The sequence below is a fragment of the Lactuca serriola genome, chromosome 4 (assembly GCF_051521515.1).
Source record: "Lactuca serriola cultivar US96UC23 chromosome 4, Lser_US96UC23_V15, whole genome shotgun sequence".
Lineage (NCBI taxonomy): Eukaryota > Viridiplantae > Streptophyta > Magnoliopsida > Asterales > Asteraceae > Lactuca > Lactuca serriola.
Genome location: NC_136411.1, coordinates 28,807,995 through 28,833,908, shown reverse-complemented (window position 1 = coordinate 28,833,908; position 25,914 = coordinate 28,807,995). Strand labels below are relative to the sequence as shown.

The following is a 25,914-nucleotide window of genomic DNA, read 5'->3' as shown; positions in this document are numbered from 1 at the left end:
GCGAGAAGTGTTAGAAGTTTCGAAGAAGGAGAAGTTGTATGCAAAATTCTCCAAATGTGATTTTTGGATTCGAGAAGTCCAATTTGTGGGTCACATGGTCAACCAAGAAGGGATAATGGTTGATCCAGCAAAGATTGAAGCTGTGATGAAGTGGGAACAACCGAAAAGTCCCACGGAGATCCGAAGCTTTTTAGGATTAGCCGGATATTACCGAAGGTTTATCCAAGGCTTTTCTTCGATCTCTAGTCCATTGATAGCTTTGACCCACAAAGGAGCTACCTATGCTTGGAGTGATAAGCATAAAGAAGCATTCGAGAAGCTAAAGAAGAAACTATGTGAGGCACTGATACTTTCTCTACCCAATGGAGTTGAAGACTTCGTTGTTTATAGCGATGCGTCTGGGGTTGGATTTGGTTGTGTTTTGACCCAAAGAGATAAGGTGATCGCATATGCATCTCGACAATTGAAATAGCATGAAAAGAACTACCCGACTCATGATTTGGAGTTGGCAGCGGTAGTTTTCGCTCTGAAAATATGGAGGCATTACCTCTATGGCACGAAGTGCAAACTTTTTACTGATCATAAGAGTCTCCAATATCTCTTTAATTAGAAGGAATTGAATATGAGGCAACGACGCTGGCTAGAGTTACTTAAGGACTACAACTGTGAGATACTTTACCACCCCGGTAAAGCAAATGTTGTGGCTGATGCTCTCAGTCGGAAAGTCAATCTAGAAAGCAAGAGGCCAAGAGCGTTGAAAATTGAAGTTGTCTCGACCATTGTGGAAAGTATAAAGAAAGCTCAAGAGGAAGCTTCTGAGAAAAATGACCAAAAGGAGGAACGTTTGGGCAAAACGTTGGTGTTCGGTATAAACAGTCATGGACTGAAGGTGTTCCAAGATCGGATTTGGATACCTAAGACAGGAGGAGTCAGAGACCTTCTGATGGAAGAAGCTCACAAGACCATGTACTCGATTCATCCTGGTAGCACTAAAATATATAGGGACCTGAAACCCTACTACTGGTGGCCGACGATGAAGCTTGATGTTGCAAAGTATGTGGCTGAGTGTGTGACTTGTGCGAGAGTAAAGACACAACATCAGAAACTGTACGGGATTTTAGAACCTTTACCTGTGCCTATGGGTAAATGGGAAGACATTGTTATGGATTTTGTCACTAAACTACCCAGAACAAAGAGTGGTCACGACATGATTTGGGTGGTCGTTGATCGATTCACTAAGAGTGCGCATTTCATAGCAGCCAAAGAGAAATGGTCTATGGATAAGCTTGCGAATTCTTACGTAAAGGAAATTGTGAGGCTTCACGGTGTTCCATTAACAATTGTTTTGGATCGTGATAGCCGTTTCACCTCGAGGTTTTGGAAAAGTATACAAGAGGAATTGGGTACCAAGTTGTGTTTAAGTACAGCTTACCATCCGCATACTGATGGTCAGAGCGAACGAACGATACAAACACTTGAAGATATGCTGAGAGCATGTACCCTGGAATTCCAAGGCAACTGGGATGAACATTTGCCTTTGGTAGAATTTTCCTACAATAATAGTTTCCACTCGAGCATAAAGATGGCACCTTATCAAGCTTTGTACGGACAGAAGTGTCGTACGCCGTCTTGTTGGCTTGAGGTTGGGGAAAAGCAATTTATGGGACCGGAGATAGTCCACCAAACTGCTGAAAAGTTGAAAATAATTAGGGAAAGAATGTTAGCAGCCCAGGATCGTCAAAAGAGCTATGCTGACAACAAGCGAAGATCGATGACTTTTGAAGTTGGAGATTCGGTTTTGCTTAAAGTCTCGTCGTGGAAGGGACTTATAAGATTTGGTAAAAGGGGTAAAATTAAGTCCAAGGTTTATTGAACCGTTTAAAGTTCTTCAGAGGATTGGGAACCAAGCTTATAAGCTCGAACTACCAGAAGAACTGAATGGAATTCATAACACTTTTCATGTGTGTTATTTGAGGAAGTTCATGGGAGAAGTTCCCGACATGATTCCACTTTGGGAGTTGAGAATCGATGAGAACAAAAGGTTGATTGAAGAACCAGAGGCAATCGTTGACCGAAAGACTAAGAAGTTGCGACACAAGATGGTCGAGTTAGTGCTTGTCCGATGGAAACACATGAATGGGCCGAATCTCACCTGGGAGACGGAGAGTGACATGATGGGTCGCTATCCGCATTTGTTTGTTGATGTGTGATTCCGGGGACGGAATCATTCTAAGGTGGAGAGAATTGTAACGCCTGTGTTTCTGGGCTTGTCATTAATGTTGATATAATAGTCTAGGTTAACCTTTGTAACCCGTTTTGAAATAATAGAAGTGTATTATTTGAGTATTATGTGTTTTGTGCTTAATTGCTTAATTATGTGATTTGATTAATTAAGAATAAAAATAAGCGTCAAAATTTAAGTGTAAAATAAACTCGATATCTTTACATAAAATTGTAATTGCCGAAACGAGGTTTCCGAATATATATAGAACGCCCAAATCTGACTTCGTATGAGGAAGTTATGATTTTCTGAAGTTTCGACTTAGCAGTATGCAGCCCGAATACTCGATTTGAGATCGAGCAGTTTTTAGCCGAAACAATCTAAACGAGAATCGAAGATCTCGTTAGTGGTAGCGAAGCGATAAAAAGATAGGCGAGAATGGATGTCGGATAAAGAAGTTATGAATTTATAACGAAGTTTTCCTATCCCGGCCTACTAAAAAAATAAATAATAAAAATAAATTTAAAATTTGCTGACGGAGTCTAAATGAAAGTTGTAGAGCGTAGTCTCACCTACACATGGATATAAAGAACGTCAAAAACGGAGTTCGTATGAAGAAGATATGAATTTTTGAAGTTTATTAAATAATTAATATATAAATTTAATTATTAAATCCGACATTATCCGAAGGGGAGTCATCGGACTTATCCGAAGTACGCCCAGCGTACTGGCGTACGCCCAACGTACAACGAAGCATGACGACCATCGCACTCGAGTTCTTCGGATGACGCATGCAATGACGATTTCGGAGGAGTACGCCCAGCGTACTGCGAGGCGTCAGCCTCCTATAAAAGGGATGCGAGGGCAGCCGGCTCATTTGCTCATTTTCTCTTCTCTTTCTCCCGTTTTGCATCGTTTTGCGTGCCAGAAATATCCCGAAGCCCCGGTAACAATCCCGAGCCCCGAAGCAAGTCCCGAAGCCCCGAGGATTCCGAGAAGTGCGATTCCCGAGCCGAAGCTCTGCCCGCGAGGAGCCCAGTTTTTGTGAAGATCTTCCAGATCTACCGAAGAATACTACTTCTACGAGTCGTAGTGCTGTCCAATCATCTTCTGATCAAGTGAGTGTGTAGTTACTTTCTTCTAACGCATAATTATGAAGTATTTTATACGAAATACGTGTTATGTGTATAATTTTTTGGATATGTGTGTGAATGTATATTCACTTTCTTCTATCTCATAGATCTGATTTATTCTGTATGAAATACATGTTATGTGGGTGTGCCTCATCTGTTATGTGGAATATGTATTGAATGAGAATGTTATACAAGTTTTAAACTATGTATAAAAATATATATTTTTATCTACTAGTATGTTGGGCAGAACATGGGTAGATAGTTGGTGTATAATAAACAGATGAAAAGGCCTCGATGTTGTTGTTGTTGATCTAGTTCTTCAGCGGAGTATGGATAACGACCACAGACTCTTTCTAGACAGTCATGTAGAACGCTAGCAGGTTCATAACCCATAGGTGTTGTGAATGATGTGTTCACCGGTGTACTCTATCCCCCTCATGGTTGCCTTTAGGATATCTATTGTTGAGGAAACCCCTTAGCAGTAATGTTCGTCCCGATGAAAATCCTAGATTAGGTCCCTTGAGATAGATGTTGTTTTAGGGATGTAAAGTGAGGATAACGGGAATGGGTAATCGGGATACTGTTGATTGGTGAAATTAAATATAATTATTTATTGTGGGTTGAAAACCCTATATGCTCACCAGGCTCCCAAGCCTGACCCACTCAGTTTTATTTGTATTATAGGAAGTGGCGCAAGGGCATAAGATGGATGAATCATCGAGTTGTTTTGTTTACAAGTCTGTATATGTATATATTTGTTGAATGACTTGTAATGTTCTCGTTTATGCTTTATGGTCTGTATCGGAACATGACATCCCGAGTTTTGATTATATAATGAAAATGCATCTCTTGATGAAATGCTTTGATAAATTTTATTTTATCATATTTTGTTTTGGGAACAAATTCCGCAACTCTTTTAAATCAAAAGGATTTACTCTGAAATTATTTTAAAAAGCGTAAATGAAATCGGTCTTTTCTGGCCAAGATTTTGGGGATATAATACCAGCATAGGTGGCAAAGGGAAGCTCGATATTTATCATAGATCAATGGAGAGTGTGTGGCTAACTGGCACATTGATTAGGTGGTAAATGACATCGAGAGTACCAAGTACATTTGCATGGTTATTCACACCTTGTTTGTGATCCTCGGTATCCTAGTCAAAAACTTGAAGGGCATATCGAGATTTAAACAAGCCATTTAAAAGTTTACTGAATCTCAAAAGAATCCAGGAATTTTAATTCATTTAAAACTTAATCGTCATTCAATTACCTTCAAATTATTTTCAATTAGATTACAACATCCCTCTTCTAAATTGTAAATAATTGTGTTGGGTGCTAGCCCTAATTTTTCATTTGGGTGTTAAATTGGGGATTCTTATCTAATCGAACTTTGTCTCTTTTTCTTTTCAGGTGTCTACTTCAACCAACAACGCTTCTGGCTCAAACCCCTCCGGATCATTCTCACTCATGAACTTGTTTGGGAGGGTAGATTTTTGATGGGTCCAACTTCAATTATTGGATCCGCAATATCCGAATGGTCACCCGCTACGAGGACAAGGAGTGTGTTCTCGACAAGGAGCTGAAGGAGGTTAATGGGAACAGTGATACTCCCGAAGAGATTGTTGCCTACGAGGCTCATGATCGAGATGCTACAAAGGTTCATTGCATCATGCTCTCAAAAATGACTACTGAACTCCAAAAGTCCTACGAGGACTACTATCCCTACGAGATGCACCAAGATTTTATGGAAAGGTACCATCAAAGTGTTAGGCAAGAACGGTATGAGATCATCGCTGCGATGACCACTACCAAAATGAAGGGTGGAGAGTCCATCACGGCCCACCTACAGAAAATGTAGAGATATGTGGACCGCTTGCTAAGGTTAAATGTTAACTTCGATGACGAGTTGGCCATAGATATCATTCTAGACTTTTTGCCTCCTTGTTACGACCAGTTTCATATGACCTACCATATGAACAAGGAGGAGGTCACTCTGAGCAAGCTTCAAGGCCTTCTAATAACTGCTGAGAGTAGTCTGAAAGGTAAATCTATTGCATCTACTCATGCTGTTGATGCCCCCGTCTTGGCTATTGGGAAAGGAAAGGGAAAGAAGACGAAGGCTCCTTCTAAGAGCCACAAGGGAAAGTCCCACGATGGTACCTCTTCTAGTGGAATGAAAGCTAGTCCTACTGCTCCCTCTTCAAACCCGAAGGATGCAAAGTGCTTCCACTGCCACGACAAAGGGCATTGGAAATGAAGCTGCCCAAACTACCTGCAGGACATCAAGGATGGGAAGATAAAGCCCTCCTTCGTAGGTATTTATAGTATTCTATCGAATAACTCATCACATGCTATGTCTTGGGTCCTCGGTACAGGATATGGTTTTCACATTTGTTCTAATTTGATGGGTCTATGAAGAAGTAGGGATGTGGAGTATGGGAAGATAAACTTGATCATGGGGAATAGGAAAGCGTTTCCTGTCACCAAGATTGGAGTTTACTCTTTAGTGCTTAGTAGTGGGTTAGGTTTAGATTTGAATAATTGTTACTATTCGTCAGAAATGACACGAAACATTATTTCTTCTCATGGTTTGTATAAACAGGGTTTTAGATTTTCATTCAATAATGGAACTGGTTCTAATAATGCTTTCTTTAATGGTACTTTCTATTTTGAAGCATTGCCTTGTAATCGTATATATGAAACTGTGATGGTTGTAGACAACTTAGGAAATGATGAGTTGCATATCGATTCTTCCAATGGTTTGGATAAGGTGTGCTTGTGGCATTGTCGTCTTGGACATGTCAACAAGAAGCGCATAGCCTAACTCCAAAAGGATGGAGTGTTGGAGTCATTTGACCTTAGGGACGATGACACGTGCGAGTCATGTTTACTTGGAAAGATGACCAAATCACCCTTCACTGGTACTTGTGAAATGGGTGAGGGTTTATTAGATCTCATACACACCGATGTGTGTGGGCCCTTTAGATCCGCCACAAGGGATTCAAACCGCTTCTACGTGACTTTAACCGATGATTATAGAACATATGGGTATATCTACTGAAAGACCCACACTTTCAAATGAGAGAACCCCTCTCTAAAATTGAACAACATCATATTACTCCAAAATATGCTACTTGCATATTCATAAATAATATTTTACATTGATAATTTGGTTACATAAGTCTGGATACAAACCGACTATTACAAAGTTTTATAAATTACATAACTTCCCAGGATACTATAATTTATACATACATGAGTACTAAATAAAAAAAAAGTAATAGCTTTAAACTATTCAAAATCTTTTATCAGTATATGACTATACTGGATCCTTATTACCTGCAATAATTAAACACTAACAGGGATAAGCGATGATGCTTAGTGAGTTCAATACTAGATACAATATAATGTTATGTCATATATATACTTCAATATGGCAGAAGCAAAGCGGAACAAGGAACAAAAAAGGCATATATGAATCATGTGACAAGCTTTCCATATCAATCAATGATTTGATTCAAAGATATACAATCAATGAGACATAACAATTTCAATACTTGATTACATCAATAAAGCTTCAACACAAATGGCACAGAAGACATACACTTTCTGATTAAACATTTTGGTAGATTTCAGATCTTTTAGCCCTATCTAACCTTCTGTCAATGCCATAGGGGTAGAAGTCATTCTCTTACGAGGCATGCTCTACACGGCCAGAGGCTACATACCAATACCGTCGTGAATCTAAGTCCTTTCACTGATCACATGGTCAGAGGTACAACTTTGCTACCATAATAACATGAAATAATAACATGGAAAAGCACATAGCACATATAATACATAACATACAATTTTTCCTATATATTGAACTCACCGTGAATTAATTGGAGGTTAAAATAGTAATTTGGGAAGCACTTCGTACGATAATTAACTTTCTTTGATGAAAATCGGGAGCTTTTTTGAAAACCTGGCCTTGAGAGGGTTGAACTTCAAACCAAAAAGTTAAATTTCTTGGGCTCTTCGGGCACTTCGAAACGTGTTTCGGGTGTTGGGTATGATCTCGGGGCTTCGGGGGATGCTAAGTAGCTTAAAAGAGGGTTTAGGAATGAAAAATGTGAGAAGTTCCAACCAAAACCGAGAGATCTCGCACCTCCCTTTATATAGGGGAGGCTTCAGATCCGAAGGGAGGAGAAGGAGGGGCGTGGCTCACATGCAAAGGAGGCAGTTGGCAAGCATGCGAAGGGGGCAGGTGGCGGGTGCGAGGGCGAGACAAGTGGAAGGCACGCGACGGATTCTGGTTGGTCGAGCCTTTGGTTCGAGGAGGGTGCGACACAGGTCGACAGCTGGCCTCAGATGACTCATCAATTCAGACACGCGACATGCAGCGAGCGAGGGTGACATGGCCGACATCCGACCATGCGAAATTCCTCAGATTTTGGGATTTTTCTTGAATTTTGTGCCCCGAACTTCAAAAATCCATACCTTTCGTATACGAGCTCTGTTTTTGACGTTCTTTATATGCACACGTAGGTAAAATTATGCTTTACAACTTTTGTTTAGACTTTGTTGGCTAGTTTTAATTTATTGTTATGATTATATTTTTAACAGATCGGGACAGGAAAAGTCCGTTAAAAATTCATAACTTCTTCATCCGATGTCCGTTTTCGTCTGTCTTTTTACTGTTGTACTACTATTGACGAGACCTTCGATTCTCATTTAGGTTGCGTCGGCTAAAAATTACTCGATCTTTATTTTGAGTTTTTAGTTGTCTATTGCTATTCCGAAACTTAGAAAAATCATAACTTCCTCATATGAAGTCAGATTTGGACGTTCTTTTTATAGAAATTTTCGGTTTAATAAATACTACGACTTTCATTTAGATTACTAAGGCTAAAAAGTAGTGTATAGAAAACTCACTTTTTATGCAAAATAATGTTTGTCAGTTTTGTTGCGGATCTTCGATTGGTCATTACTTTTTCTTTATAACTCGGATTTCGATGAGGTTTTCGCCTAAATGTTTCTAACGAGATTCTTTACAACTTTCAATAATAAAATTATACTTATTTCAAATTTTATATTTTGGTTAAATTTCAATATTTGACATTTGATTGGAATCTTATAAGACTTCCAATATTTTCTGAGTGATTCTAAACATAGTTTTACTTCATTTCTAGTAAAAACTATCTGTTAGAACTCAACGATCAATATCGTATAATATTTCATAATATTATTTATTACAAAACACAATAACTAAATATGTATGCTACATCTACTTAATCAAGCACAAGTCTGAAACCTTTGAAAAGTTCAAAGAGTTTAAGTAAGAAGTGGAGAATGAGCTGGGCAGGAAAATTAAGATGCTCCGCTCCGATCGAGGTGGTGAGTACCTTACTCTTGAATTCCACGACTACCTCAAGGAATGCAGAGTTGTTTCACAATAGACGCCACCTAGGACATCGTAGTTGAATGATGTGGCTGAGAGGCGCAATCGAACCTTGTTGGACATGGTTCGTTCCATGATGACTCGAGCTTCGTTACCAATCTCATTCTGGGGGTATGCCTTAGAGACAACTCCCTTGTTGGCACATATCAAGGTTTTAAGTTGCGAGGCTTTCATAAGATGATAGGCTCATGATAATCTCAAGCCTCGTAGTGAGCGGTGTATTTTCATCATTTATCCACAGAAGTCCTTTGGATATTTCTTCTATAGACTAAGTGACAATGTTATCTTTGTTGCGAGGAGAGGAGTTTTCTTAGGGTAAGAACTCATATGCCAAGAGGAAAGTGGGAGGCAAATTGATCTTGAAGAGCTTCAAGAATCAAACGATGAAGGAACCTCTAACATTGGCGCTCAACCCGAGGAGCAAGAACTCATATGCCAAGAGGATAGTAGAGTTAGTGTTCCACCGGTATTGTATGGTTTCCGTATAACTGCTAAGGGTGATACATTTATTATTGATAGTACGCTAATAAATTTGGATGAACCTAACAACTACAAGGAAGCCATGGCAGGCCCGGAGTCTGCGAATTGGAAAGAGGCTATGGACAACGAGATTCAGTCCATGTGTGACAATCCAGTTTGGAACTTGGTTGACAATGTACCGGGTCATAAGACAGTCGGGTGCAAATGGATCTTCAAGAAGAAGACCGACATGGATGGGAAAGTACACACATATAAGACGCGACTGGCGGCGAAGGGCTCTACTCAAACTCCCGGAGTTGACTATGATGAGACCTTCTCACCAGTAGCAAATATTAAATCTATAAGGGTTATGCTAGCCATAGCTGCGTTTAATTATATATAAAATTTCCACCTTTAAGTCACGTCTTACAGATGACGTGGCTCGTCATGGATCAAAAAAGCTTGAGACTTGACATTGTCGTCATGTCATGCATAACGTTATTTAGAACCTTGTGAATATGTGACCATACGGATTTTATTTGGCAATTTTTATGATTATAGTTAAATTATATTTTTATTATGATCTTTATGATTTACTTACATGATACTCACACTACTAGAAAACAGCCCTTTAATGATGCGCAAACAATGACACGCAGTGATTTACGATACGCAAAAGCGTGCGCCCTAAAAATAATGTCATCTCTTCTAAAATTTGAAGGATAGAGGGCACGCATTTGTGCGTGCCTGAAATTAGTGTCATAGTAAAAAAAAACACAATGGGAACCTTTCGTAAAATGTGTGTCGTGTAAGGACGTCGCTTTATATTTTTTTTAGTAACGCGCGTTCATTAGTTCCTCTTGATAAGCAACTAGGGCTTTTTTCACAACTAGGGCTTTTTTTCACATTCATTCCACACAAAATCGTGAACATTTCTACCGAAGAAGAATGACGATCGTTTCTCTTGTACCCTCAATCTCTGAATTCTACCCAAAAATTTTATGTAATATCTTCTACTTTGAATCGTGAAACCTCTTGGGAACAATAGCGGAAGTGAACAAAGGATTGGAAGAATATGGCCCTTCGTTAGATGATCCGTGCATCCGTTTTACATAAAGCCTATACTTCTGTAAATGACTGGCGACGTTCTCTCTGGTCAATCCTTCAACATTCATCATCTGCATAATCATTTTAGGAACAACGTTCTTCACTCCTAAATGCCCAACTATCTCCACAAATCGCTTGTGCAGTTGAGGAGTCCAAACCAAACGAATCCTTTTCAACAACGTTATGGAAGAATCATCAGCTCGCAAAGCGGAGTCAGCTTCCCCTGCAGCTCCACCGCTAGCGCCGCCGCTATCAACTCTCTGTAATCTCCTCGAATCGGAATTGTCTTGAGTCAGATCGACGGTATCCTTGCCTTCCACAACCGTCTTGAGTCAGATCGACGTTCGGCAACCCGACCTCCCACTCTGAAACTCGGTCGTTGTCATCTCCACCGCTGACATTGAAGTCGGTAATTCTGACTTCCTCTCCCATAGCAATAAATTGGTAAGTAAATTGAAACGATCTCAAAGAATTAAACACCCTGGATAACAATTTTGGAGTAGTATTCAAAGATTGGAGAAATTTAGGGTTCAAGAAGACCCTGAAAGCTCCTAAAAGACTGCAAAACGGGTAATTAAATCGACTTGTTGGCTACTTCATTTATAATCCCAAATTAAATTCTCAGTCTGTTATGTTGGCTTCGTCTTGTGTTGCTAGTTTCCCCTCTGCGTTCACCTCTCCTTGTCTTAGCTAAGAAGAACCTTGTGATTTTACATTTTCTCTTACCACTTCGTTTTCACTCCTCTCAATTACTAATGATTAGAAAATAACTTGTTATCTGATTTCCACCAGTCACTGATGAGTAAAGTGAATTCCTCAACTGGTTTGAGATATGGGACAAAAATCACAGCTCTTGCTCGAATATTAATTGCTCCAAAACCACCAACAGCTCTATGCATCTTGGTTGAAGGGAAGTAGGAATAGGTTCCAATTTGATCTTTCATTTGCATTTGGTATGTCCAGTTTGAGTTTGGTGGGATTGGGCAGTTTGTCCCCAAAACTCCATCTTGCCATGAGGTCTTTCTTTGTTTGATAAAATTCCTATTCTAGAGTAAATAGAAATTCATATAGTCATATGAGCCATGATCACAGAAAGCAAAAAAGAACACAAAATCAAATCAAGGGAAAGTACTTACCAGGTGATAATAAAGGGCTCATCCAGCTTGTTAATGACATTGACAATTACATTGTCGTTGGTGATACAGTAAATGGTTGGGCCTGGGAACTTCCCATTGATAAATATGCCCTAAATTAATGGTAGAAAAAAAAAGAGATTATAAGTTAAGATATCATCATCATCTTGAAGTGTGCAATAAATAGAAGTGTGTTGACTCTTACCCTTTGTGAAACACCAAGAGGAGAAATTTGTCCGTATGTAACTTCAAATGTAAAAAATATGTATGGGTCTTCAGCCTTCACAAAGAAGACACATAACCAAGCAAAAAGTCCAAGATAAAATGTTCAAAAGATCGCCTGATCCATGTTGTCTGAGTATGTCCTTTAATACCTCCTGTTATCGGTGCCTTTGTTATTAGTTTCTTCTTTAATTCTTATTTCTAGTTTCGGTAGTTTTCAAGCTTTTTTTTATAGATATGGTTCGACTATTTCGGTTAGATTTTTTGTTTCTTAAAAACGACTCGGTTTTTCAGTTTTTTTTTTGGTTTCGGTCTTTGGTTATGTTTTCTACGTTTTTTAAAACCATTCATTTTTTCATTTTTCTCGGTTTTCCATTTTTGTTGTTTTTTAAAATCATTCATTTTTACAACATTTTGACTATAATGAAGACCCATAATGACTATAATGACTAAAATGCCCTTGCTAACTTACAACCATGAAGGGATTATATTATCATTTTCTATTGCTTTCCAATTCATGAACTGGTTTTAAACAGGCCTTCTTTATGTAACCTTGGCTTATATTAATAATTGATATGATACTATCTAAAATAAGATTTAGGAAGTTTGTGCATTGTGCCAGAATGCCACCAGAAAAGAAGTTGAGACGAGGATTTCCCTGGACCAAACTTTGAAGAATTATTTGTTGTTTTTGCACTTGAAGGGGGTTGTCTTCACTAACTTTGGAATCTTATTTGCTGTTTTTGCACTTGTGAGCTGGTACGGGGCGGTTTGGTCATTGAAAAAGGAGTCAAAGGTGGAGATGTTCTCAGTGCTGGCATATGCGTTCTCTATGGAAGATTGTAAGTATAAAAACTAATGTGGACTGGAAACGACAACCAATTTCATGCCTGCGTAATTCTCTAAATCAGAATTTCTAAGAGATTTTTAAATTTACTGGGAGTTTCTTGAAATCTAAAAGACCATTCTTTATAAATTATAGATTAAATCTAAATCAATGATCACATATTATCACTCTAACGATAACATATGTTGGGTGTTTTGACGTGTCTATTTTCTTAGGTGTGTGATATGTCAATCTCAGAAAGGCCATAAAGACATGTGCTTTGGATAAGAATATAGAAGCTTATAGCCATTAAGATCTAACAAAAATAGGTAAACGAGGTCTTACCATGAATATGGGACATAAAATTTGTAGGTTTTTTATCTTTTGAAATAGGATGATGTCGTGTCTCCTAATAATATCTATTTATTGTCTCATTTTTCTTGTGGTTTATTCTCTCTAGGGCACCTGGCATTGATCTAACAGAACTTTAGTCTCTGGTCTCAGGTTTGCATCAAACCTGAATCCAAACAAGTGACAGAAAAGTAAAATCCCAGGTATCCGTAACTGTACATGTAAAAACAGAACTAATAAAATATCAACTTGTTTATAAATAGAATGAGCTTTTAAATATTTTTATGTAAAGTTAGTTTATACTTCACTTCTTGCAGATTGGTCACAGAAGGCCATATACCTACGAAATCATTGTTTTAAAGGTCAAGATACCATTAAATGTATTGATGTTAAGGTCAATTATATATATATATATATATATATATATATATATATATATATATATTAATGTTCTTAGAACTCTCATAATTTGTAACTTATTTGAATAATGTTCTTCTCGTGGTAATTTTTTTTGTTGAAACTTGATAGGATTATGTAGCTGTATTGGAAAACTCAGAAATGGAAGCAGATCAAGTGGAGAACCTTATAATGTTTTTTTACTCACAAAATACAAAATGGAGTTGCCTAAGGTAAAATGACAATTAAGCTTTTTAAAATGTCAAATAACAGAAACAAGTCTGTTTAAAAGATAATTAAGGCGTTTTTGTGCTTAGACTTATAGAGAGACATTTAACTTCATACCACTAAAATACATTAAATTATATCAATAATTTTTTTAATAGGGGGGACATAAAGTCTCTTCAGGATCTAACATACCAGAAAAGAAAGCAGTTCTTGAGCAAACATGTCCTTTTTCAAACACCTAATGATTCATATGCTAGGTGTTCTATTTATTTTCTCTTTTCTCAATTTTCTCATTCGTCGGTTTTTTGAACTTTTTTTTATTTACAGATTCTTGGATCTACTATATAGTTTTATTGATGGTGCTATCGACGGTGCAAAATATGAAGATGAATGTCAGACAGTTCTTGGCACGTGCTTGTTTCTCGTCTTCACATTAGATAAACTGATAGACTAGCTTACAAAATTTGTAACATACTTTTTTTTTACAAAATAAATTTGTATTTCCAAATCTACCCTTGGATCTATAAATTGACAATGCCTTTGACAGCTGCTAGCTATTGCAACAGATGAGGTTAATAACAAGCTTCTTGATCTTTATGCTTATGAAAATTTGAGAAAATACATGGTTTTCATATAGTCAATGGGCTTGAGTTCAGGATAGCCGCCTTTACATATAAGGTTAAGAAATTACATATTTACCCTATTACCATCATTATAGGTGGTGATGGCGAATGGAGGAATAAGTTTTCTCAAAGGGAGCCACCAGCTATCAAGAAGACTTAAACAGGTAACCATTCTACAACATAAAACCATCAAATTAATTTAATCTCAAACTATATTTTTGTGATTCATTTAATTCCACAATTCACATGGATGTACAGAGAAATCAAGCAAGATTACTGAGCATCCCAGACAGAGTAGAGTTTATCTTGATCACCCTCAGATTATAAACGTTCATAACTACAAGTTTGTCTGGACCTTCTACTGCTTAAAAAAAAGTTAGTTTAACATTTATTTTGAATATTGAATAATAAAGTAGCAATTATTGTGTTCAATTTCCGTCCAATATTTTTGCAGCTACATGGAATGTTGGTGGAAAATCCCTTTCTAGTAATATGAATCTTGATGATTGGTTACATGTTGCTCCACCTACAGATATTTATGTTCTGGGTATGTCATCCTTTTATTTGTTTATGTACAAACAGTCTGTTGTGTACCCGATTGGGCTTCTTGTGTATCAGGCTCTTTATATCATGGCAGCTAAGCTAACCAACTGATTTACATTTAAATTGAGATTTTGATAATATTTGGTTTCAGATTTCAAGAAATACTTTCTAATTTTTTTTATTGAATTGTAGTCATCCATCTAAGTAATAAAAACTAATACCTAATTTTGTGTTTGGTATTTAGAAGACATAGGCGGCCTAATGGAAACTTATAATAAGAATTGCTACACAGTTGATAAAGAAAAAGGTTAGTCAAGTTGCAACTATTGTTATTATTAATCATTAACAGTTCAAAAAGGTTTTAGGTCTTATCAGCTTATCCTTTTTTTTGGTATACTTTCAGTAGAAAAATGCCAGCATAGATCCAATCGTGGGGAAAATTGGGAAAACTTATAAGTTTTAGATATCCACAGGTTAGTGAAAACGTTACAATTACTTTATGTCATGGTACTTTTAACTCTGTTATGGCATTATACTTCAGATATGTGTGTTATTAAGACGTTATACATTGCTGTAATTCGATATATTTTTTTTGAAGTACAACGGTGTAATGCAAAGAACTTAAAGTGGGGTGCTGTGATATGTGTGGTATTAAGACGTTATATTATTCACAATATTTGTTTAACATGTGCAGCCTTATAAATTGCCCCCTTTTTTCAAATAAAATACCCTTTTCCACTAAGCAAAAATGATGGCTCATAACCTTACTCAATGGCATCACTAACAACCGAATTTTAGATATTCATAGGATCCCTATAAAATACCTTTTTTCCCTGTGTAATTTGACTTGTCAACAGAAGGCTTAATTAATACTTGTTGCTTTTTTCAGTTGGTTAAGGAGAAAATTGAATAGTAGTCCAATGGTGCTGAAAATAAGGAGTATTTGTTGACTCTAGATGACAATGATTCATGTCTAGTTTATATGTACACTCCTGTAGCAGAAGAAGGAAGCAAAGGAGAGCCTCAATATGCAATCACAGATTATATAAAACTTGGTAGGTTCTTTATTGTTTATAGGTTCTCTTTTTTTTTTTTACTATTCTTACTTAATACTCCACTCAAAGTCAACTAAATAACCTCCACTTTTTTTTCTCATTTTTATTTAGGAGAGTATTTCGAACCTTTTATTGATGGTATGGAAAACGAAAGTCACTCTGCTGTAAGTGTGTATAAATGTTTACATCTTTTATTAGTTTTGCAATCTTACTTTCTCTTTTGTAACCTTTTTTTTAAAAAAACTTCTTTCGTTTTATATGTTGTTGATGTTGTTCTAAGAGAATTCATATCGGTTCATCTTGATAACAATCATGATAAATTTAATCTGCTAATGTGAGCCATTCTCATTTTATATATTATTCACTTTATATGGTGAGAATTTTGGATTTATTGGCTTTGAAAGTGCTGACATGTTTTTTTTGTCATTATGGGGGATGTGTGGGAGACCTTCCATGTTATGATGCCTTCACTCTTGGAGGACCTTACTCTGTTAGGGGTCAACTTGTTATATCAGGTAGCTAAACTTGATTGTGTGATTAACAAAATATTTATATAACAACTCTATGTAAATATTTTCAATGCAGAGCAGGTTTAAATTTGGACCCCGAAACACCACATGGATCAAATATCATATCTCAAGTGCGGTCCCATACTCTATGGATGGAGAAAATGGTAATTTCGTCTTTTACAATTAACATTCCATGTTTGATTCTTCTAAAAATTTATTTGCATATTATTTTTTTGACTTTTATTTTATCAGGTCACAAAAAATATCGGAGCAGGGGTTCATTAGTCTTAAAGAATTATGAAAGGAAAGATGCAACTCTACTTAGTTGGAATTTGAGGTTTATCATCTTTCTATATATCTTTTTAGTTTGTATAGCATTACATTGCAGAAGCTGTCTCTTAATAGCAATGTAGTATTAGGTCGTATAGTTAGGGAAAACCTCTTTATAACAATGCACTATTAGATCCCCTTAATATCAATGTATTACAGTTTTTTGACATGATGTTATCGGATGAAATTGATTGTTTTGGTAAATATTTGTTTACATATTTTTGTATTATGCGTAAATGAGTATCGTAAAGACGCGTCGTAAATGCATATCGTAAATGGTTATTGAAGTTTATGACACGCAAATGCGTGTCATCTTCATTTATGACAGGGGCTTCCTTGATACGCATTGCGTGTCATAAACACGTGCGTCGTAAGGTTACGACACGCAAATGCGTGTCGTCTTCCTTTATGACAGGGCCTTCCTTGACACGCATTGCGCGTCATAATTGGGCGTCGTAAATGCGTGTCATAAATGCGCGTCGTAAATGCGCGTCCTAAATAGACGACGTGCAAAAGCGTGTCGTCTCTCGTTATGACAGGTCCTTCCTTGACACGCATTTGCGCATCGTCTGAGCGTTTTACGACACGCATTGCGCGTCGTAAAAGGCTGTTTTTCTAGTAGTGTCAGTATGTACTCCAAAAACAGCAGACTTATGATCAACAAGAAAACAATATTACTCAAAGGGGATTTATCTTCAAACACCTTAAACAACAACCACATAAAGTGATATCAATTAATAATGTTCAAATTAGGGAAATTCGGGCAACTAAATATATTGATGCATACTTTATTTCAGTAATTCCAAAATGGAGTAATTTCATTTGGCAATCAAATTTTAACTCTATTGTTCTCATCTAATTTACTTTGGTTCCATTAAGCTTTAAGTGTTAGATTTTATAGTACATGATTTGCTCTATGCAGTTTCATATTTTGAAGCAGGAATGATCCCTCTTCCATTGAAAACCCTCAACTGGTATAGGATATTTCTTGCAGTAATAGTTTGTAGACTATTTCTTCGATTTTAGTTAAGTGTATTCAAGGCCATACTTTTTCTAAAAATGTGTCCCTACTCATTAGCCTTCTTCCACCAGAAAGTTTCGAACTATTATAGTCTAAAATATAGTGTCAACTACCTATTAATTCCACAAGTTGAATCATGCTATGATTACAGATTAATCAATCACATGACTTTTAGACTTGAAAACTTGCTTAAAAGATACAGTCAGATTGGCGAAGTGCCTACAATTCTAAAAAAACAAAATGTAAATTGGGGTTTCTATGTAAATATGAAGTTTTTGATATGTGAACATTATATTCTTACCAAAATATATATTATATCCTTCCCCCTTAGTTCAGGCGATCAATTGAGATGGTGAGTTCATACCATACAAGAAGGCATAAACAGAAAAGGTAAGCATAAGAGAATAATACCTAAAACTTCATGAAGGTGATTACCATTCTCTCACTTCTTTCCTTTATTTGAAATTTGTTTTTAATACATGAAATCTAATCATTTAACTAAAAAACACTTTAATATAGATAAAAATCTACTTAAAAAAACTATAATATCGAGGATAGAAAAGGGAAAATCAAATAGAAGCCTATAGTTGAAGTTGAAGGTGGAAGTTAGTTAGCCCATCTTCAAACCCATCATTTGAACAATTGCCACCATAAATGAATAATCGCTAATATAAAGCATCTTGGGAGAGATGGCGAGGGAGAGGGAGGTTACAATAGTCATGATACGAAGTGAATAACCAAAGGAAATGGATAATTATCTAGTAGGAAAATTTTTTACCTTCCATGTTGAAGAAATCAAAATATCAGTTGAACAGTTGAATAGTTCTTGGATACTGATGCTCCTTCGATCTTCACCATGGTGAAGCAAGGTGGTAGCGGCGGCTGCAAACAATAGTCGTTATGTCAGTAGTTCATAGTAGGAAAACATATTATGGACACCAACTAACCTCAAATCGGAAGTTAGCTCGTAGTTCTGTTTGAAGAAAATTTAGAAGGTAAGAAAAAAAAATACATTGTATAATTGGATACGAAATCCAGCCGACGATTGAAAATCGAAAGTAATTTATGTACCTATGGCAGTAGGCGACAAACAACATCATTTCCAAGGCTTCAGTAGTGGTTGGCGACGGCCAATGAAAGTCAAATTCGAAGGTCGATGTAGTTGAAAAGAAGATGGCGACGACTTCTAATCGGAAGTGAGGCTTCAATCGACTTAGGGTTCCTCCTCATGTAAACAGTGATCAATTCAACTCAACCAAAGAAACCCCAACCGATTAAAGCAGGTGTCGACGATTCCTAGAATAAATTCATTGCAATGCATAAGAACCCTAGGTAGAAGGATGACCCCAATGATGGAAGATAGATATTGGTTGAAAGAGGCGCGATGAATAGAAGACGAACACGTTGCATGAGCATTTGCTATCGGCGCCAAAATTGAGCCTGCTCCGATGAGCAGTAATCGGCTGAGCCAGTTACTGTTCAAAAACCAACTCTCTCTCTCTCTCTCTCTCTCTCTCTATATATATATATATATATATATATATAGAGAGAGAGAGAGAGAGAGAGAGAAAGAGAGAGAGAGAGTTAGGTTCAAATGTTTTCACTATCTATTGTGTGCATGTATGATTAATGTTGGACCAATCATTTTAGTTCTTTTTAGAAAGTAATTAATGCATATTAAATGCTGAAGATGTAATTAATATCCATTATATCTTCAACATGTAATATGCATTAATTACTTTCTTAAAATAACTAAAATGATTGGTCCAGAATCAATCATACATGTACACAATAGATACTGAAAACAAAATAACCTAACCATATATATATATATATATATATATATATATATATATATATATATATATATATATATATATATATATATATATATATATATATATATATATATATATATACCACGAAATAGAATGTTTTTATAATCAACGAAAATGGAGTTGACTTTAATGAATCTTTTCTATTTTAGTCAATTTTTTATTTTGTATATTTTTAGTTACTTTTATTTATTTGTTAAAAGTTATTTATTATATATTAAATTATATTAATTAATTATAAATATAAAGTAAACTTATATAAAAAATTATATATATATATACATATATATATATATATATATATATATATATATATATATATATATAGGAGTATAATCAAATGAGAACACCAAAAAGGTTGAGAATGCGAGAACAAAGTATATTCATTTGTAATTCCGTATTCATTTGTGGAGAAATGATAAATTTTTACGCTTTTAATTTCAATTGAAGAGAAAAAGTATATTCATGTTGATTGTGCATAAAAAATTATCATTTCTCTACAAATGAATACATGAAATCACAACTGAATATATATGTGCTTGCGTTCTCAACCTTTTAAGTGTTCTCATTTGATCCTTTCCCTATATATATATATATATATATATATATATATATATATATATATATATATTCAAAATATGAAACATGTAACATATTTTATATAAATATATAATTGAAATCTATCTTATAAGTTAATTAATAAAATAGTTAATTATTTTTTAAAAAAAAACCGTATAAATTAAGTTTTTTTTATATTAAACCTCAACTTTATTTTTTCCCTCAAAAAACATTTATATTTTTTCTAATTTAGCCCTTATATTTTTTTTTTTGCATTTGCCCATTATGTTTTCATTTTCTTTGTTGATTAGCCGTTACATATTTTCATTTTTTGGATTAAACCTCAAATTTATTTATTTTTCTAAAAAGCATTTACATTTTAAAAAATCTTCGAATATTTCTTGCACCAATTTTATAATTCCATAACAGATGCTTCCAGTTCGATGATGATTTAGAGCTAATCTAGAGATATGATGTAATACGTGTGTTCCAGGATAGATCAATGGAAGGTTTAGAATGATCAAAAGAAAGGTTTTTGGTAAAAATCTTATGCCACGACGTGGAGGTTTGAGCACCACGACGTGACATGCAAAATTTACGGACGCGTAGCCGAGATGGCTGTTACGACGTGACGAGTGGAAGGCCACGACTTAGAAGCAACTACAGCCCATACCCATGCGCTTTTGGAGTTACTTCCATATTTAAGCCCTTAAATTCAAGGTTTAGGGCATCCTCTGCATCCTCCAACCTTTTCAATGAAACTCTAGCCTCCATTGTTGAGTTCTTGAGCTTTCGGTGGTATTTTTGGTGTCTTGAAGGAGAAGGAAATATCCTTAGTGCATAGATCTAGCTTGCAAGTCTCATCATTATCTTCTAGCACTTACTCTGGACATTTGTCAATGTTCAAGTTCCAAGCTTTATGTTCTATGCTTCTAGATATAGACCTTTGTGCATTTTCTCCATGTTTGGGAGAGTTTGAGTGATTGGATTCCATAAAGTTGGCAACTTTATGGATCCTTGAGGTCCATTTGAGGCTTAGTGTTCCAAATATGAGATCTCGTTAGGTTTTGGCTCATGCATGGGATTTTTGACCTCATATCCTCCATTGTTATGAATTAGCTTGGGGAAAGACATGCATTGGCCATGCATGACTATAAAGCAATGATTTTTATGACTCAATGGGTGTAAGGAAGCCTTCTGGAGGAGATGAGTGTGTGGATTAATGGATTAAGGGCGTAATCCATTAAGTTGTCTAGGATTAGTTCCCACGACGTGCAATATGCTCGTCATGTCATCATGTATAAGGTTCTAACGACTGTTTTATTCGAATGTTCCCACGACATGGCCAAGAGTCCACCACGTCGTGGTGAGGGTTGACCGATGACTTTTGAGGACTATTGACCATTGACTTTTTGACCAGTTTTACTTTAGGTCAAACTTAAAGGAATTGAGTTATTAGTTAAGGCCATACCTTTGTTTGGTTCTAGTCGGTTCACGGAAGCAATTAGTACATGGAGTGAGTGTTTTGTTGCGTTTCCTTAGGTCTTTGATTCATGTGAGTTCCCTCACTATTCTATGTATTACAATGTATATCCTTGTATGTTAGGATATAAGAGTAGTGGTATGCTGGTTAAAGTACCAGTAGGTTGGTGATCATCTAGTTGAGTACCCTAGGGGTTGTATGTAGTCACACATGATAGCCTAAGAACTCTTGATCTAGGATTTCTTGCAAGTTCCTTTTTTTACGGCTCTAGAATGGGATCAACTATTCGAATGTCTATCTCACCTTTGGTTACATATAGTTATGCATTCCCTGGAGATCTACCAGTAGTAGTGCAGTACATTGTATGAGGCATGGTATGCGGTAGTAAGGTGTTAGACATGTAGACTAGGGTAGATAGTTGCTTGTGTTTATGTGTTTACTTGATTGCTTGTTTGTTACATATGTGGATATATTGTGGTGGCATGCGTTGAGGCAGTCCTACTTTGTGTTGTAGGCCAACATACCCAGGCGGGTCAACGGTGTGCTATAGGCCAGTGGTGGGTCAGTTGTATGATGGGAGAGAGCGGTCCACGTGAATTGTAGGCCTTGAGAGGATGACCAATCAGACTGTAGGCTCAAGAGCGGTCCAGGCATGTTGTGGGTCATTCAAGGTGGGCCAGACTGATTGAAGGCTCATGTGTGCATGCATTATATGTATATTTTGGTGTGAGGTATTTTAAGGAAACTCATTATGTTTGGCTTACAATTGTGGATTAAATGTTTTTTAGGTGCCATTGGAGATCGTGGGAATGCGAATGTGTGACTGTACACATTCATCAGCAGCCATGGAGATTTCGTATTTATTACCTTATTCTAATTTTCAAACAAATGTATTTTGTAGCAAACGGCTTTCTTGATTTGGATTTTATAAACATGATGTTTTACCTTAATTAAAAATGAAAAGTTATGTTGTGAAAATCAGACGTTACAGATGGTCATGTAAATCCAATGGTTGACAATTGGTTAAGAACATTGTAGGTTTATGTAATGATATGGAAAAATTCAACTGAAGATGTGAAATGATCATAGGTTTAATCAACGGTTATCTACATTGATTTTTTTATGTTGGTTATGGAAAATGAAGGGTAAATGTTGTTGTTGTTGGCATTTTCATTCTCATTAAGAAGTCATAGGGTTCTATGACCAAAGATGAGAAAGACAAAAAGAAAGGAAGGATAACATCTATTGGCAAAAAGAGGAAGAAGAGAGGGGTTGTTCTTCCATCATCAAATCCAATGACTCATAATGAGAATAACCCTTGATCATACGGATGATTGTTACACATCTTGTGTTGAACTTTTCTAGATGATTAAATGCGCCAACAATAGTTTTCAATGTATCAATGGCGCCTTGTGTAAAAGAAAATTATGCAATCGTCAAACAATGCAGTTACAACACAATGTTCTCTAAACCATCGTGAAGTTATCTGAGATGAAATTATGGAACCGAAGGCAAAAAAAAACTTTCAAGATAACAAAGATGAAATCATTTTTTTAGAAAAAAATAAAGTTGAGGCTTAATCCGAAAAAATTTTTAAAAAAATATAGAGTCTAAATCGAAAAAAGTGAAAACGTAAAGGTAAATCGAGAAAATAGAAATTATAAGGGCTAAATTGGAAAAATTAGAAAAAAAATATAAAGGTTTTTTCAGAAAAAATAAATAAAATAAAATTGAGGTCTAATCCGAAGAAAAACATTAAAATAAAAGAAAAAATAAACTCTGAATATAAAGTCATTTTTGTGATTATCCCTAGGTATATTTGACAATCAATATGAATACGAAAATAAAATACAGTAGGAATATAGCTTTATGATGAAAGTAGGATAAAAATGAAATAGAATTAAATATGAAACTCCTATAGAATTGGGTTGAAAATAATGTTATGAGATACAAACAAAAGAAAATGCAAATAGTAGCATTTATGTATATCATTACTATACCATGACTGACTGATTGATATGGTACCAACCAAACATTTTGAAACCAAATTTGTATGGCTTGATTTGCAACATATTATCGATTTTATTGGTAACGAATTTGATAGTCTAATTTAAAAGTGGGCTATTAAGGCTGCTATATATGAATTATTACATTTATATAATAATAAAATAATATATAAACAATTAGTTACTTTATACACAACATCAACTTAAAACTAAGTTGCATATAAAAATAAATAAACAAAAGCGACAGCAGACAGGCCGTACAATCCTACTACGTTTGCCGACACATAAGTTGGATGAGAAGTCGCTAATGAACAGTAAAGGAATTTCGAAAAGAGAAAAAAAAGCAATTGCCAGCAAACAAGCAAACATAGAAATATTTCTGGTATAATTAGACTAGAAATTACATGTAACAATTATTATGACAAATTAATTGATATTTAAATTTTTTGCTATAATCAAATGTTTAGAAATCGAATAAAAGAATAAAATACCACAGAAACTACCAAATATCACTGTGATTTGTAATTTCTTTGACTAAAGTCTAAAAAAAATTCATTTTGTAAAATTGGTCCTTATTCGTGGGTTTTATCCCTAATCATTTGGTTGCTTCCGTAAATAAATTAATGCAAAAACTTTATTCTTGTAGAAATTTTTAAAGCACTTTGAATTAATGAATTAGCAATTATATGTCACCAAACATTTTAACTCGAAAACTCTATTATTATGGATACTATTAGTTGTATTGTGGCGTCCATAAACAATATTAAAATTGTATAAATGAGAAACAACAACAAAAAAAAAAAAAAAAAAAAAAAAAAAAAAAAAAAAGGCAAGATTTAGTATAATGCAAATTTCTTTTGTTGGAAGTCGTCTTTTCCTTTTGGGGATTCATAAAGTCTGTACATGCCTCATCCAACTTGCTCCATAACCCTCCCATCCTGGTGGAACCTGCAGATTTACAAAAGCTCTCTTATATATATATATATATATATATATATATATATATATATATATATATATATATATATATATATATATATATATATATATATATATATATATATATATATATATATGTTCAGGTTCATTTGAGACCATTCTAATTTTGTGAGACCGTGAGACCAAATCTAAAAATAATTTTAAAATACAAAATAAATGGAAAAATACAAAAATTCTTTTTTTAAATATTATTTTCGGAACTTGAATTAACTAAAAAAAATAAAAATAAATTAAAAAAATCTCGTTTTTTTTTAAAATACGTGAAATATTCTAAATAGAATATTACACTGACATATTCTAAAAAATAATTTTAAAATGCAAAATAAATGGAAAAATCTAAAAATTCTTTTTTTAAATATTATTTTCGGAACTTGAATTAACTAAAAAAAATAAAACAAAATCCTTTTTTTTTTGAAAAATACGTGAAATATTCTAAATAGAATATTACATTGTACATATTCTAAAATTAATTTTAAAATGCAAAATAAATGGAAAAATCAAAAAATTCTTTTTTTAAATATTATTTTCAGAACTTGAATTAACTAAAAAAAATAAAAAATAATAAAAATATATATATAGACAATTTCCTTAAACACCCCTTATAGACCAGCTTCGTGAATGAGGCCTACTAACGGTAAGACTAACTTTTACTCATACATATATAATATTAGACTTTTAATGTTATATATAGTATAGGGTGTATTTTACACTTTTAAAATACTAGACGGTCAAATTTAATAATTATACTTTTAATTTAATTAAATTGTAAATCAAAACTTTATGGATTTATTAAATCTCTTTTAATTATACACTTTAATTAATTAATAAAACGATAAGGGTGTGATTTCAACTTTTCAAAACAATACTAGGGTTTTAGAATTTAACATTTCTAAATTAAACTTTTAATCAAATTTTAAATTCAAAAACTTGAGGGCAAGTTTTGAAACATTTCAAAACATTAGGGTTTTAACTATTTAAATTTCAAAACAAAACCTTTAAGTTCAAATTTAAACCATAAAACTTACATGGACACAATTGAAACTTTTTCACAACACAAGGATCAAATAACAAATAATAGAAATTAAACAATTAATTTTGTCATTATCTATATTTGATCTAATTTCAATTTCTTGCAAGATAAGTTACCCAATTAATACAAATAATCAATCTTTAATTATATAAGGAAGTTATTATCTAATCAATTGGTAATTATCTTGTGTTTTGGCAAGGATAATCTTTTAGAAACATTAAAAATCGTATTTTATAAGTTTAAAACGAATATGGTAATTATCCTTAAGCAAAACAACAATAAAATCCAAAATTCCCTTTGTCTGACGCTCCGACTCGCCTAGTCACACATTGGAACTCGCCGAGTAGGGCAGACTCGCCGAGTCCATGTAGTGAGTCGCCGAGTCAGTTCGAACAGAAGGCCAG

General features: G+C 34.8%; 1 protein-coding gene across 2 annotated transcripts; it reads left to right on the top strand.

The window, feature by feature from the left end:
* The first annotated feature begins 14,075 nt into the window (after window positions 1-14,075).
* LOC145100017 (uncharacterized) lies at window positions 14,076-16,736 on the top strand. 2 transcript variants are annotated; one of them, XR_013704766.1, is made up of 10 exons: window positions 14,076-14,305; window positions 14,400-14,516; window positions 14,596-14,688; window positions 14,929-14,991; window positions 15,088-15,157; window positions 15,574-15,739; window positions 15,851-15,903; window positions 16,186-16,254; window positions 16,330-16,412; window positions 16,501-16,736. XR_013704766.1 is itself a non-coding variant. In XM_079037456.1 (10 exons), exons 6-10 carry the CDS (start codon window positions 15,667-15,669, stop codon window positions 16,659-16,661), a joined length of 444 nt encoding a protein of 147 aa, XP_078893582.1. In that variant the 5' UTR covers window positions 14,076-14,305; window positions 14,400-14,516; window positions 14,596-14,688; window positions 14,929-14,991; window positions 15,088-15,157; window positions 15,574-15,666; the 3' UTR covers window positions 16,662-16,736. The 2 variants fall into 2 exon arrangements, 1 of the variants encoding a protein (XP_078893582.1); XM_079037456.1 differs by having other exon boundaries at window positions 16,325-16,412.
* Window positions 16,737-25,914: the final 9,178 nt, after the last annotated feature.